The sequence below is a fragment of the Rhineura floridana genome, chromosome 17 (assembly GCF_030035675.1).
Source record: "Rhineura floridana isolate rRhiFlo1 chromosome 17, rRhiFlo1.hap2, whole genome shotgun sequence".
Classification (NCBI taxonomy): domain Eukaryota; kingdom Metazoa; phylum Chordata; class Lepidosauria; order Squamata; family Rhineuridae; genus Rhineura; species Rhineura floridana.
The window spans coordinates 25280596-25296314 of record NC_084496.1 but is presented as its reverse complement, the minus strand read 5'-3'; the positions used below and the strand labels follow the sequence as shown (position 1 = coordinate 25296314).

General features: G+C 45.5%; 1 protein-coding gene across 6 annotated transcripts in view; it reads right to left on the bottom strand.

Annotated features, from left to right (window-relative positions):
* Positions 1-12188, bottom strand: part of SREBF1 (sterol regulatory element binding transcription factor 1) — a 45392-nt gene extending 33204 nt beyond the window's left edge. Inside the window, exons 1-2 of one of the 6 annotated variants that reach the window (XM_061600188.1) lie at positions 12170-12188; positions 7216-7355 (exon numbers count right to left, since the gene is read on the bottom strand). In XM_061600188.1, coding sequence (XP_061456172.1) covers positions 7216-7321 — 106 coding nt within the window. In that variant the 5' untranslated portion in view covers positions 7322-7355; positions 12170-12188. Of the gene's footprint in view, positions 1-7215; positions 7647-8203; positions 8315-10006; positions 10090-10868; positions 11050-11351; positions 11426-12169 lie in introns of those variants that run through there. The other 5 variants (XM_061600184.1, XM_061600186.1, XM_061600187.1 and 2 more) reach the window with 5 other exon arrangements.
* Between the last annotated feature and the right edge of the window lie 3531 nt (positions 12189-15719).

Below are 15719 nucleotides of genomic sequence, written 5' to 3'. Positions count from 1 at the left end.
AGAAATCATGGCAACTTGCAATAATTAGTTCCCTTGACCATGCGTTGTGTGATGAAGTGCTTCCTTTGATCAGATCTGAAGCTACTGCGAGTCATTTTTTTGAATAGCTCCAAGTTCTAATATGATCAGAAGGAGAAAAAACTAATTTTCTCCCTCCACCCCATTAAGAATTTTACAAACCTTTCTCAATCCCACCACCGCCAGCAGCCAAGTCATCTCCCACCACCCTGCCCCAAACAAACGAAAACCCCCAAAACATTTTAGTCAAAAGGAAAGTACAGCAACCCTTGGATCATAAAATAATACAGCTGGAAGGAACCTTAAAGGTCATCTAGTCCAACTCCCTGCCAGTGCAGGAAATCCATCTGAGTTACAGTTGAGGGGGAGGAAGGTTCAGCCATAGACTGATGCAAATCAATCAATGAATATGGACAAAAACATATTTTACTGGGGAGGAGTACTGAAATGGAGGAAAACAACGTGAATTCCATGTAACAGATTAAAAGGGTGGGAATCCACCAATTTTTTGGCAATGGATCTCTCGTATTGATTAGGACGGGGAAGGGGAAGGCCATGGATAAAATAGAAACTGGCTTTTTGGAAAGAAACAAGAATTATCTGTCTAAACAGTGAGGAGGAATAAGAGCACAAACATGAACTTAGACACCAAAACCAGCATCAGCACCCAAACACACACCCTGCCAGCCATGTATAGGCAGCCCTGCCAGACATTTCCCTGCTCTATTTCCAAATATAGGATTTGCCCTTTGCCCCATGTCAAAGTCCACCCCTGGAGAGTAGCTGACTCCAAGTAACCTCCAGAGATTACAAGGTGTGCTCAGTCTGGAGTTCTACTTTTTGCGCAGTCCGTTTCCATTACAAATATTAGACAGATGCCATATCTGTTATCTTTTCAAAATCTACTGAAGACCCTCCTTTTTCAACAAGTCTGTCTGCGTCTGTGCTGGAATTGCTTTTTAAAGTGGTTTTAAAGCTTTAAAAAAAAACAAAATTAAATTTGTTTTAATATGTTTTAGAGTGCTTTTTGTGTTTTGTTTGCTGCCCTGGGCTCCTTCTGGGAGGAAGGGCAGGATATAAATTTCATTACTGTTGCTGTTGATGACGATAATGATAATAATTTCCTATCACAAGTACTGAGGATAGCCTCCTCTGCACATGCCCAGAGGCAAGTGCATCCTTTAAGGTTGGGGTAGTGTGCCTGTGGCCCTCCAGATGCATGTTATACTACAACTCCTATGGGAAATGGACTACCTTCAAGTCGATCCCGACTGATGGCTACCCTATGAATAGGGTTTTCATGGTAAGTGGTATTCAGAGGGGGTTTACCATTGCCTCCCTCTGAGGCTAGTCCTCCCTAGCTGGCTAGCGCCTGCTCAGCTTGCCACAGCTGCACAAGCCAGCCCCTTCCTTGTCTGCAACTGCCAGCTGGGGGGCAACTGGGCTCCTTGCGACTATGCCACTTGTCCATGACTGCACAGGTGGCAGGGCACGTAACCCCTGAGCCACTCACTGTGGGGGTGATCTTTAGCTGGCCCTGACACCCAGGAGACACGAGTGGGGATTTGAACTCACAGACTCTGGACTCCCAGCCAGGCTCTCCTCCCCACTATGCTATACCAACTTGCTGGGGCTGGTGGGAACTCGAGCCCAACAACATCTGGAGTGCCTGCCCTGCTCTGCAGGGAGCGTGGACTGCGGATGAATCTACAAATGCAGTAGCAGGAGGTGATGGCAGTGGTACAGTCCTGACATGGCAGAAGGACCTGTGCCACTCTGGACTGCAAGTGGAGGGATACCATGTTTGAATGCTTCCTCACAGTAAAAACAAAAAATGAACCATTTCCCTATATGTAGATGAATAGTACAACATAAGGCTGAGCTAGAATCTGTGATGTGCTAATTTTCTATGAGATTGTTTGTACACACACACAAACACACACTGGGGGTCATTGTAAAATGGAGTCTAAAGTCAAACAGTTTTACTGTGTCAGGACTCTACCACAACTGTACTGCTCATTATGTTTCATGTGTAGACCAAGCCTACTTGATTAGCACCAAAACAATCTAACACATTCACGGCATCTATTTGCAAGCCGGGCGCCAGAGGGTGGCCAGGTCGGGCACTGGCTGAGGGCCCCTGTGGCGTCCAAGGGCCCCTGTGGCTTGAAGGGTGGAGCTCCTGCTCTGTGATCCCCGTCTAGCATCAGGCACAGGGTGCGACTGGACAGTGGTGTGAATCGCAGAGCCAGAGCTCCACTCTCCCAGGTGACACCACTGGCACATGCTTAAATATGCCCGGTCTCACCTCCTTTTGTGTCCATGCATGCACGGGAGAGGGACCGTGGCCGTCTGGTGCCCAAGGGGCCACAGCACTCTGGCCCTGGCCCCGAGTATGGATTTTAAAGACAGGTACGTTTCTGTTTTTGTATTTTTGGGGAAATGTAAACTAGTTTAGGATTGCACTGAAATGTAGACCAAGCACGGGAGGGAGGTGTTTGTGTTGTCTGGGAGCTCCCGTTCTGTGATCCATGGCAGCACTGGGTTGCTGGATCCCGCAACCCAATTCTGTTGCAGGAGTCCACCTACCCAGCTTATGGAGGGGCCCTCTTGGGCCGCAGGGGCCTTCAGCCAGGGCCCAACCTGACTGCCTGCTGGTGCTGGGCTTGCTCATGCCGCACACACATACAAACAACACTCTCCATCCAGGCCAGCTAGAGACATGACACATTCCAGCCAGGCAAAATTCCTCGTGGAGGGGGTCAGAGCACAGCCAGGCAGGGTGTTGCCTGGGAGAGGCCTAAGGGCGGGATAGAGAGGCCTGAAGGGCTGTGTTCAGCCCCCAGGCCCGCGGTTCCACATCCCAATGTGGTATAGTGGTCAGAGTGGGACCTGGGTGACCAGGGTTTAAATCCCCGCTCCACCATGGAGCTCACTGGGTGACCTACCTCACTGGGTTCTTGTGAGGATGAAACTGGAAGGGGGAGAATCATGCTTGTATGCAGCCTTGAGCTTGGAGGAAAAGTGGGATATAAATATTCAGATGTTGATGAACTACAATTTCCATCAGCCTTAGCAAGCATGGCCGATAGCCAGGGATGATGGGAGTTGTAGTTCAGCTGCAACTGGCAGGCCAAAGGTCCGCACACATCTCCTAAGCATTTGTCGCAACCCTGAATATTATTCCACGTTCCTCAGGAACCATCACAACAACCATGCATGGCGGACTAGTGTTATCTCTGAAGTGCATGTAATTTTATTTATTTATTTATTTGAATTATTTTTATGCCACCCCTTTGCACAAGCTACAGTGTGGTTTACGGTCAAGTCAAATAAGAAAAAAATAATCCACAAAGTGACACAGCCCTCAAAATACATAACACAACTCACCAAACAGCAATGTATTAGCAGCAGCAGCAGCAACTAATCAATGCACACCCTCACCCAAAAAGGTGTGTCTTAAGGAAGATGCCTAAAACTATAAAGAGATGGGGCCAGATGCACCCCAGGAGGAAGGGAATTCCGCATGCGAGGAGCCAGCACTAAAAAGGCCCTTCCCCAGGTGCCCACACCACCTACTTCACCTGCAGAGGTGAAGAGAATAGCCGCTTCCCTAAACCAACAGAATGAACAGAGAGATCCGAAACCAGGATTTACCAGCTCATTTTGCTTCCATAAGAAAAATGGCACGGTTTGATTTGGAGAGGCATGGAGGGGTCTTGGGAGCTGACAGGGAGTGACAAGGTGAGACAAGTCTGACAAGGGCTAGAATAGCACCAGTACAACATATGCTTATGCCCATATGTACCTGCCCGGGATTTAATATCATCTGCCTCTGGTCTCCTCTGCGTGCCTGGAGTGAAAGATGTTAGACTGACAGGCATGCGGAAGAGAGCTTTTTTAGCTGTGGCCCCCAAGCTTTGGAATACCCTACCACAAGAAGTCCGCTCTGCTCCCTCCGTTGGTTTTCAGGAGACTTCTGAAAATTATCTTGTTCCGGAGAGCCTTTGGGAGGGACTGAAGGCAGAGCCTGACACTGATTCTATGCCTTCTACATTAAATTTCACCTTCATAGTCCCTTTAGTACCACCCCCTATATAGATGTATATATGTGTGTGTGTATATATATATATTGTATTTTATGCATTTTAATTTAATGTTTTTGTGATTTTACTGTTCACAATTTTATTATGTACGTGTTTGATTTTATTTTTGTGAGCCGCCCTGAGTGCCCTATTATAGGGTAGATGGGCGGGATAGAAATATTTTAAATAAATAAATAAAATAAATATGGGGAACATGTGGGATTAAACCCCCAACAGCAAGAGCAAAGCAAGCCTTACACATGCACACTAAAATGCAAAACGAAGGCTGCAACCCTAGCTATTCTATTCAGAAGTAAGTCCCTTTGAATTCAGTGGGGTTTACTCCCAGGTAAATGGGACCCCCCTTTTAATCGAAATACTCTGTAGGAACTGAGGAAGCTGCCTTGTACCGAGTCAGACCACTGGTCCATCCAGCTCAGGGTTGTCTACACTGACTGGCAGCTGCTCTCCAGGGCTTCAGTCACAGGTCTCTCCCAGCCCTACTGAGAGGTCGAACATACGGCCTTCTATATATACGGAAGATGTTCTTCCACCGAACTATGGCTGTTCCCTCCGGATGTTGCTGGGATTCCAACTCCCATCAGCCGTAGCCAGCAGGACCAAGATTCAGGGATGACAGAAGTTGGGAATCCAGCAATGTCAGTCCTGCTGTTGGAACGAAAACGTCTCCATTTTTCAGATGCATTTGTGTGCAGTATCCTCATACCCTACTACTGTAACGGAGCCTGTAATGGCTCTATGCTGCATGCCATACAGTGGAAGCTCACTGAAAGCACATCATGTCCCCCAAAGAATTCTGGGAACTGCCATTGGTTAACCTTCCTCTTCTCTGAGGCATTTTAATTTAAGTTCATTTAATTTTAAATTCGCTGTAATTGTTTTAGATTGTTTTATTTTTATATGTTTTGCTATATTATACTGTGTGATTTTATTGTATTTCTGTTGTTCACCACCCAGAGAGCTGTTGCTAGTCGGGCGGTATAAAAATCTAATAAATAAATAAATAAATAAAAAATAAATAAATAAATAAATAAAAAAAATAAAATAAATAAATAAAATAAAATAAAAGTAAAGTAAAGTAAAGAAATAAATAAAAAATAAATAAATAAATAAATAAAAATAAATAAAAATAAAATAAAATAAAATAAAATAAAGTAAAGTAAATAAATAAATAAGACTGCTCAGAACTGCCGAGGGTTAAACTGCAGTTCACAGGATGTGCTTGCAATGTGCTTTAAATGTATGGCGTGTAAAGCGGAGATGAAACAAGTGCATGTTCTCCCTACCTCAGTATTAATTATTATTATTATTAGATTTATTATTTGTTACCCAAAGGTCTCAAAGCGACTTACAACAATGTTAAAAAGGAAAACAAGTACATCATACCATAAAGCAAAAGAATAAGACCACAACACCCCCAAAGAGCCACAGGAATCTGTTGTCACTCTTGTGTTGAATTTAAAACTGTGGATGTGACTTCCGCCAAAGAATCATGGGAAGTTAAATGGACTGCCTTCCAGTCGATCCCCACTGATGGCGACCCTATGAATAGGGTTTTCATGGTAAGCGATATTCAGCAGGGGTTTACCATTGCCTTCATTCATGGGAAGTTAAGGGTGCTGGAAATTTGTGGCTCTGTGAGGCAGAAACCGCAGTTCCCAGGATTCTTTGGGGGAAGTCATGTGTTTTAAATGTGCGTCCAATGTGCTTTAAATGTATAGCGTAGATCTGCCCTGTATACCCCCCAGGGCAAGAACCTGTCCGCTTGCACTTTGTAACTCAACACAGACATGAAAAGCACTATATTATTACTACGGCTAATAGGTGTTTACACAACTTCCCTTAATCGGCGCAACTTGCGCTAAACCCCCACAGCTGTGTCCTACGGTGGTTTTGCAAGGGCACAGTCCGGGGTGGGGTGGGGGCAGAGGAGCCACTGTTCAATCCAAGCCTTGCGCAACACAAGCGGGCATGTGGGTGCTGGAAAAGTGCAGGAGCCAAATGTTGACCCAGCAGCAGCAGCGCCATGCAGGCCTCTTGGCTTTGCATAAGGTGCTGAACTCTGTTCTGCAAGAGGGAATGACCGACAGTAACCCGATGTGTGATGTCAGCCTCCCCCTCCCCAGACAAGGGGACAAAGTGGGCAGGGCGTTTAGCAACAGAAGTCAGCAGCTGGCTACACGCCAGGGGTATGGGTTGGTAGTGGATTGCTCTACGTTATATCTGTAATAGCAGGCTACCTTTGACACTTTCTCCTAAACTAGTGATTCTCCCTCATTCAATAAAGACACACTGCAGATGATGCAACAGTTGGAGGATTTTTTAATTTTATCTTGTAGTGGGGAAGGCAAGCAAGCACATGGCTAATGAAAGCATGGGGGGGGAAAGAGAGAGAGAACCATCACTGATCCCTACAAGAGATCCAGTCACCCCACACAAGGAGAAACAGATTCCTTGGCGGGAGAAACGGGCGCACATGAGCCCACATGCACACAATCATTCCCACAACTTAAATCACTCTTCCCCAAGCACACACTTTTGACATGCTTACATTTCCAAAACTGGTTGGGAAATCGTATCTAGATATTACACAAAGACGCTCAGACACTATCTCCTCGCTCCATGCAGATAAAAGGCTGCAATTCTGCACACACCTTAATTTGGGAGTAAAGTCCTTTTGAAATCATTGGGGGCAAATGTGTGTGTGTATGTAAGGAACTAGGCAGAAAGGCACTTTTGAAAATAAAAAGTACACACCCGCGCACATGTCCTTTGCAGAGACTAGGGGTAGCATTCAATGCTAATCCTACTCAGAGTAGACCCATTGAAGTTAACAGACATGAATAACTTGGGCGCCTTAATTTTAATCGGTCTACTCTGAATAGGACTTAGTAGAGTACAACCCTAGGACCTTACCCAAACCACAGATCTCTACCGAACGCCACGCAAAGGGGGCCACTCTAACAAACTCATGCCTCCCACTCCACTGTGATGCAAGATACTTCTTTCTTTACAGGGACAAACTAGGGAAAAGCAAAGACCCCCCCCTTTCCTGAGAAACAATCCCCTCCACCAAGACCCCCATACCCACCGTCAATGTCACTCAGGAGCGCCGTGTCAATTTCACTGGATTCATGGAGAGTCAGGGAAGGATCCAGACTGTCCAGGGAAGTCTCTTCAAAGGGGAGATTGTTCATCTTGGCCACTCACCCACAGCACACACACCCTTTCCTAGAGAAACCACCCAGTAGGCAAGAATGAGTTAAGTTTTTTGGAATTACAGACGAAGATCTATAGAAGCCCGGGTGACACGCTGGAGCAATCTCCTTTCTTAGGCTGCTGGAGTGTCCGTGAAAAGCAAATCCATCCAGGCATCAGCAAGGGAAACACCACTGCGTTTATGGGCTGGTAGCTCCTAGCTACGCAGTGGTTCCAATCCTCACTTCCATGGCTGGATCAACAAGGTGGGGGAGAGGAAGGAGAGTTGTGAACTGTAGCTCAAACCTGCTACTGGAAAGGATGGGGGTGGAGCTCTAGCTTTGGGGGCCACCCCCTGGCTCTTTTGATTGGCAGTGCCCTGCCTTCCCCCCCCCCCCCGAAAATGAACCAGCTATACATTTGCTAAAATTGTTTCACATGGAAGGGATGCAACTCCATCAGAAAGCTGGAGTAAGGCAGAAGGCGTGATCCCCTGACTGTATTTACTCAGGAGTTCAGTCCCACTTTTAATGGGATTTACTTCTGAGAACATGTATTTACAGGGTTGCAGTCTCTATTTTGGAGGAGAAGGGTAGCCAGCTAGCCAGGGCCTTGGAGCAGTTTCATGACAGGTTAAAGGGAAGGTTCAACAGGTGATGTTATCTTTCTCTACCCCTGCCCATAAAATCTCCACCTGTTGAATTTCTGTCTGCTGTGCACAGAGAAGAAAATAAGATTGGGGGAGGTACATGATGCTCTGTTCAAGGGGACCCAGAAGGCTCATGAAAGCAAGGATTTGCAATTTGAAAAGTGGGGTATCATCGGATGCCTTCTCTGACTGTTTTGCAATGATAACGGTAATGATTACATTTCTATCCCACCTTTCCTCCAAAGAGCTTCTGGTTCTCCTTCCTCTCTATGTTACTCTCACAGCAACCCTGTAAGGTAGGATAGGCTGCAAGACAGTGACTGGCCCAAAGTCACTCTATGAGCTTCATAGCTGAGTGGGGATTTGAACTCTGGACTCCCAGGTCCTAGTCTAACACCCTAATCACTACACCACAGCTGGCCTCAGTAGTTTGATTTCAACAGAACTGATTTTAAAAAAACATGCATGAGGTTATTCATTTGAAAGGGCTTTTTTATCCATCCTTCACAAAATCTTATCCTGGAGCTGTTAAGGTACAATTTTAAAATATACAAGTTACTAAAGAAAAGCAATACAGTGAAATTGTTAAAAAAAGAAAAGGACAATTTCTAATCAAGCAATGTTTAAAACATGAGGGGTTGGATCCAGACCTTAGTCATGCTTAGAGCAGACCCACTGGGTGATGTCCAACTAAATCCTACTCAGAAAGGGTCTACTCTGAGTATGATTAACACCCACTGAAATTAAGGGGACTTAATTAATCATCCCGCTTATTCCAGCAGGTCGGCACAGTGCAATCCTAACCATGTCTACTCCGACATCCCACTAAATTCAACAGGCCTTACACTCCCAGGTGATTAGGACTGCACCAAATTAGGTAAATAGGATTAGGATCCCACCAGAAACCTTTTAAGTGGGTAGTGTAATGTAAGATTTAATCCCCAGTACCAGCCTACTACATATGCTTGCAAGAGACTTTCCACACAATTGCCCTGCTTTCACGGGGATAGGAAGGGATGAGATAATCTGTGTAATGATCTGGATTATTCAGTCATCTCTGCAGGTGCCCCTTGAGGAAACCCAGCAACTTTTTCGGATTACAATTAAAAAAGGGGAAAGGAAAAGGAAAAACAGGAGTTGTGGATTGCTTTTTTTCATTGTTTGCATTCTTTTGTCGTCTCCACCTCTTTAACCTGTGCATGGCTGTTAGAGGCAGGGAAAAGCAACACACGCATGCATACGCAAACACACACACTAGATCCACAGGTAACTTTTTATGCAAGTAAGGCACTCCTCCTTTCTCATTCCAAATAAATGTAAATGTACTGCCTTCAAGTCGATTCCGACTTGTGGCGACCCTATGAATAGGGTTTTCATGAGGCTGAGTGGCCCAAGGTCACCCAGTGAGCTTCATGGCTATGTGGGGATTCGAACCCTGGTCTCCCAGGTCATAGTCCAACACCTTAACCACTACACCACACTGGCTTAAAATCAAAGCCTGGGGCCTCCCCTCCATTTTCAGTGGAGAACTTCCACTCAATTGATCCAACATGTCGAATCCATCAGTGAGCCCGCAAGGTTGCTAAATGTTTCACTGATGTCAGTCTGTCAATGATTATTTCGCCAGGATTAGGTTCTTCCTTAATCCTCACTGCAAGTTAGGGTGGCCAGATGCAAAAGAGTTCAGGGACCCTGCGCCTTTAATAGCTGTGTAGAAAACGGGACTTCAACATAAGGTTAAAAAAAAAGGTGTCCCCGCACTTGTAGTGCGAGTCATTTCCGACTCTTAGGGTGACGTCTTGCGACGTTTACTAGGCAGACCATATATGTGGGGTGGGATTGCCAGTTCCATCTACATAAGGTAGACCTGCAGAAATTTCCCCTTTTTTACAACTGCAAAAGGTGGAGGAGCTGTCTTCATTTGTATCTGGCCACTGCATTGCAAAAAATAAAGAATTAAACTGCACCCAAAAGATTTTTTTTCAAAAAGCTAAGGAAGCAAAAAGAAAAGCAGAAATTAACTTATGGAACTTACTGCCACAGGATGTGGTTAGATGGCTTAAAAGGGGGGCACAGGACCGGCAATAAAAGGTCGCTGTGTCCCTATTCGAGAAGTCTGCCTTCTTCCAGGATATTCCTTTCTGTGGCTCTTTGATGCCAGCAACTGCTCTTCAGAGGCAGACTGCCTTTGAACACAGTGCTCTGCTACAGGGGTAGAGGACCTTTTTCACCTCAAGGGCTAATTCCCTTCCAGACAACCTTGGGGGTGTGTGTGATCACCTGTCATTGGGTGGACAGGGCCAGAGGGAACAAGTGAATGGACCAACAAATGTTATCTTTGTACAGTAGGAACCACTCATACGGCAGGTTAAGTTCCAGACCCCCACCTAAAAGCGAAACCCACCGAAAAGTGGAACTCCTTCAATAAAATTGTGCCCGATGCCGCAAAATACACCTTAAAAGCGGAACAAGCACCATATGAGTGGGGCCTTACTCTCATTTTAGCCGCCGTATTAGCGGAATGCCGAAAAGAGGGCCACCGAAGAGTGGGGCCCTACTGTACAATACTCTAGTTTTACACATGCACACCCGTTTCAATCCTCCACCCAGGCAAAGAAGAGGCATTCTCAGAGTTCAAGGACACATTGCAGGCAGGAAAAAACACTTCCAGGAGGGCATAAATTAGGGCTGACAAAAGGTATGGCCTGGGCAAAGGGGGTCTGGCTGAAGAGGAGGTGTAGAGCCAGAGAGACAGGTCTGGTCGGCCACATTTGCCTCTCAGGCCTTCAGTTCCCCACCTTGAGTATATAGGATTCACTAAATTCTCAGAGAAAATAGTCCATCACTTGGTACTATTTATAATGGCTAATTTAGCCTCTTGGTCAAGAGTAGCCTACCTCCGAAGAACGGTTCCTCAGAAAGCCAGTTGTCTTTATGCCCTGAATTTGGCCTAGATCTTGCTGAGATGGTCAACTTGTGTGCACGTATTAGGGTCTCCCTTGACTGAATGTTGTTTTAAACTAATAATCACAATAATCTGTGCACATAGAAAATCAGTTGCTCAGAGAGAAGGGCTCTACTTTTCTCCCTGACAAGCTACTTTTCTATTTGCAGGGTTTTTAAAAAAACAAACGGGGACGCATACACGTGACCGAGACACAGCCTGAGCCTCCTCAGTGAGAAGGCGGTAAACTGAGGGCATGAAGGGAACGGCCCTTCCTCTACTTTTCGTTCCTAGCGCCTGGAATTTACAAGTAGACTGCGTCTGAACATGAAGGTTCCATTTAGCTGTCATAAGCAATGGCTATTCATAGGCGTCATTTCCCCCCTCCCCATTTAATTTATCCAATTTAAAAAAAAACAATCTAGGCTAATCTTACTATCTTGCAGGGCTGTTGGTGGTTGCACACACAAATGTACCTCCCACCGTCTAGTTTTCTGAGGAAAAATCAGCACTCCAAGCAAGAGGCAGAGACACGGTTAAAACCTGATCGCCTTGTTATGGGCGTGGCCGTGCTGCAAATACAGCCAATCGGCTGTAGCCAGGGCGGGATATCCCCGCGGGAAAGCTTGGTTGAGCAGCGGAGAAACACCTCCTGTAGTGCCAGTGGGCTCAGCCAATGGGAGTTCGGCTCCGCAGTGGAGTGATTTTGCGTCACAGCTCAGGCTCTAAGATTACATCATGGGGGCGGGGATTCCCTTCCTCCACGTGGAGAGCTAGGAGAGAAGATGCAGAAGTCGGAGCCGACCGAGGGGGCGGAGTCAAATATTTAAAGGGGACGTGCAGACTTTGTTTTCCGCAGCGAAGGACGGAAATAGGAGTTTAGTGTTAATCTGGCAGGGACTGGATTTGAGACGAGGGTACGCGACGGCCCGACACAAAAGCTGAGGACGGAGGTCCTGCATCTTGTAACAGGCATACAAGCTACACCTGTTGAAATTCCTTCTATTAAAAGTGCGGCAGCCCTCTCCGCCTTCGTACTTGGCCAACCTCGACAAGTAAAAAGTCCCGGATTTACTTGTTTTTTTACGGTGCCGGGGGGGGGGGGGGATGGATGGATAACAATTGCCTCTGCGCATAGACAGAAAGCTTTTCCTTCTCGTACACACACTGGTGGAAGGGGGTCAGATTAAGGATGCCAATTTAAATACTTCACTTTTACCAGCTACATGGCAGGTAGGCGAAGGTTTTCCTTACCGCAGCAGCTGCGTGCTCGGAAAAACAGCACCTGTTGAATCATTGGCTTCTAGCGCCGCTGTCAAAAACACAGAAGGTCCACCGGGGGTGGGAAGCTGGTAGCCTCTGCGGTGCCCATAGCATGGAGACACACTGAAAGCACACGTGGGGCTTTTTAGCAAAAGTTACTGCAAAAAAGCCGCCTATTCCATTAGTCTAGTCCCATCTTCCGCTTGTTCCGATCTTAACCCAGACCGTGCCCCTTTAGGATCAGGCCTCCTCCGCTTCCTTTAATCAAAGACCCATCCAACAGCTCAGCGTTGCAACGGCTGCACTTTGGAACTCCCTGCCCATTGACATGAGACCGGCACCTTCTCTATACTCTTTTTGGCCCCTGCTAAAAACTTTTTAGTTTGGGGAAGCCTACCCACATGATGTAAAGTCGGCATGTACTTTAATGTGGTTTTAATATGTTTGAACTTATGATTTTACTTATATTTTTGTTCTTAAAGTTTGTTTTCAGTTTGTCAGTGTTTTCAATTGGTTGCACCCAATGCTTACCCTACTCAGAGTAGACCCATTGAGATTAATGGACATGACTAACTCTGGTCCATTGATTTCAATGGGTCTGATACAACCTTATGTAAACCACATAGAGGTGTTTACAATTAAGCAATATACAAATTTTGTTAGATAATTAAACAAACTGGAACAGCTTTCTGTCACAGAAATGCAGGGATGGGAAGAAAAGCATAACCTGTTGGATTTCTGCCTCTAATGCATTTATTAAAATGAACAGGAAGCCGGGGGGGGAGAAAAGTTGCCAACCTTACCTAAGCCCAAATATGTATAGCTGAAATAAATGCTCATTCTTGCTTGCCCCTGTTTAATCTTACCTCTGTTTTCTTCCCTCAGTTGCTGATGCCTGCCTTGTGTTCCTCTCTAGTTTGTAAACCTCTTGAGACAGGGACCTAGTTTCACCTTCTTTGAAAAGTAATTATGTATGTGCATGGCACCGCCCAGAGAGCTTCGGCTATGGGGCAGTATAGAAATTTAATAAAATAAATAACCAATCCTCTTTTTCTTACTGTGTGGAATGTTTGCAAAACCCATGTTCTTTTTCCACAGCTTTCTGCCCTGACAGAGAGAGTCAGCTCCTCCTCCCAAACAGAAGCTGGCACTGTGTTTTACTAGAATGATGTGGCAGACAAAAAACTGCAAGGCATGTGATGGGCTGGAAGGCACAGCAGTAAACAAGGGGCATGAAAGCAACACACAGAAACCACAGGGCAGGGCAGTCACAATGCTGCTGGCACGCATTTAAAGCTTTGCATGAGGCTAGTAAGCTGGGCTTGTGAGCAGATTTTATCCAGCTGGGGAGGCCCGGCCAATTGCAATTAAACCTCATCTGTATCCAACGCCTATTTCATAACTGCCAACTTTACACAAATAAAAATAAGAATGCATACTTCTAACGCTACTACTTCCAAGAATAATTTCTCCAGTAAAGTGGAGCAGGAGACGACAACTGAACTGGGACCTTGTTACTTGAGAAAGTGCCTGACTGATCTCCCTCCCCCCCCTCCTTTTCTAAACATAAATCCCCTCTTTGGTGTGTTCCAAAAAGGGTCTTAACTTGTCTACCATATACAATTGGATGCCATTTTGAATCAAGATGGCAGGCGGAACCTTTCAAAACTGCACCGATTTTAACCATCGCTGTCAGAACTGGTTTGGTTTCTTAGAATTCCCGATCAAGGGCAGGTGTGAGGCTGCTAGTCTTATATTTAAGTTGGTCATTGGAGATCTGGGTAGTGGGTGGTCCTGGTTTGGATCAGCAAGCACCAAAAGGGCCATCTGTGAGTTTTATTCCACCCCACCCCTATCAGTTTGTTTCCAGGCAGTTTAAGGTGCTCACACTAGTGTTTAGAGCCCTAAACAACTTAGACCTCAAGTATCCGAGAGAATGCCTCCTTTCTTACAGAACTTCTTGGGTGTTAAGGTCAGCAGAGGGGGCCTTCCTGGTACCTCCACCGACCTCAGAAATTGGAGGACTGGTGGCCCAAGAGAGGGCATTCTCTGTGGCAGCCCCTAAATTGTGGAGTTCCCACAGAGGTGAGTCTGGCATATTCACTGTTTGGCGAATGCTGAAGACACACCTCTTGACATGGGCTTTGGCACCTTAGATGTGTTATTTCAGGACCCACCCTATTCCTGTGATTGTAATCTGTTTTAATTGTTTTTAACATTGGATTTGAAACTGTTGTAATCCACCCTGGGTCCTGCTGGTGAAGGGTGGGTAATAAATAATAATAAATCATCAATAGGCCTGGAGTTATTTATAGATGGGTAAACAGGACATAGAATTTAGGCATATTCTGGCACCCATAAGGCTTTTAGCCCAATAATACAATTTAATAAAATTTGAAATTATGCATACAACACTCTCTTCTCCCCCTCCAAAGATTAGTTCAGAAAAACTGGGGGCCGACAAGATGGTAACTGCATAAACTCTTATTTAAAAAAGTGGAAAGCAGATCAATAACAGACATAGCTTCTGGTGTTGTGCAGAGCTGTGGAAGCCTACACAGGGCCCTCCAGACATTGCTAGACTCCAGCTCCCATTATCCCTGTTTTATTATCATCATCACTATCACATCTTACAAAATGCATCAAAGATCATAAATTTATACACATACAGTATGTGGTATACGCATTACTTGATCCCAATAAAGTAAATGGCCGTATATTTTCTTGAAGCTTATTACTCCAATACATAATGAACAGACTCTCTGTAAGCAAATTATTCTATATCCTTCCTTCTCTAACCCTTACAATATTGGTTAGTTTAACTGAATATACAAGGTCCCATAATTTAACAATCCATTCCTATGTAGCTGGAACTCTTGCCTGCTTCTGGTTTAATAAAATCAGCATTTGAGCCACTGTTAAGAAATGTATTACCATTCATCAACAGGGTGCACAACGTTTTTAATGTACCTGAAAAGTACAGTTAAAGGATCCTGTTGAAGCCTATATCCTTTTCATTATTTCAATCTCATATAATATTTTTACCCAAAATTTCATTATTTTAGGGCAAGATCAGTGATCTCTGATCATTCGCCCATGCCGGCTGGGTCTGATGGGAGTTGGAATCAGACATGTGGCAGGCACTAGGTTGGCTGTGCCTGTTGCAATTGACTGGAGGGAGTAGCGGTGCAAACTCAGGAACAGTGTGAAGCCTTTTCACAGAGACAAAAGCGGAATAGGCCTGCACACTGCAAGCAAATTACCTTAAATGCTGACAAGAGAAATGGTGTTTGTCTCAGCCCAACGATGTACAAAGAGCCCTGCTGGATCAGGCCGAAAGCACCTTCTATAGTACAGTATGCCATTTCCCACAACAGCCAGATGCCTCTGAGAAGCTCACTGGCAGGGCAACTCTGGCTATGGAGGTGCCATGGAGCATTTATAGGTGGGCCAAGTTCAAGGTTCTGGTTTTGGTACACAGGGCCCTGTACGACTTGGGACCAGGATACCTGAGGGACCGTCTTATCCCTTATATACCCAG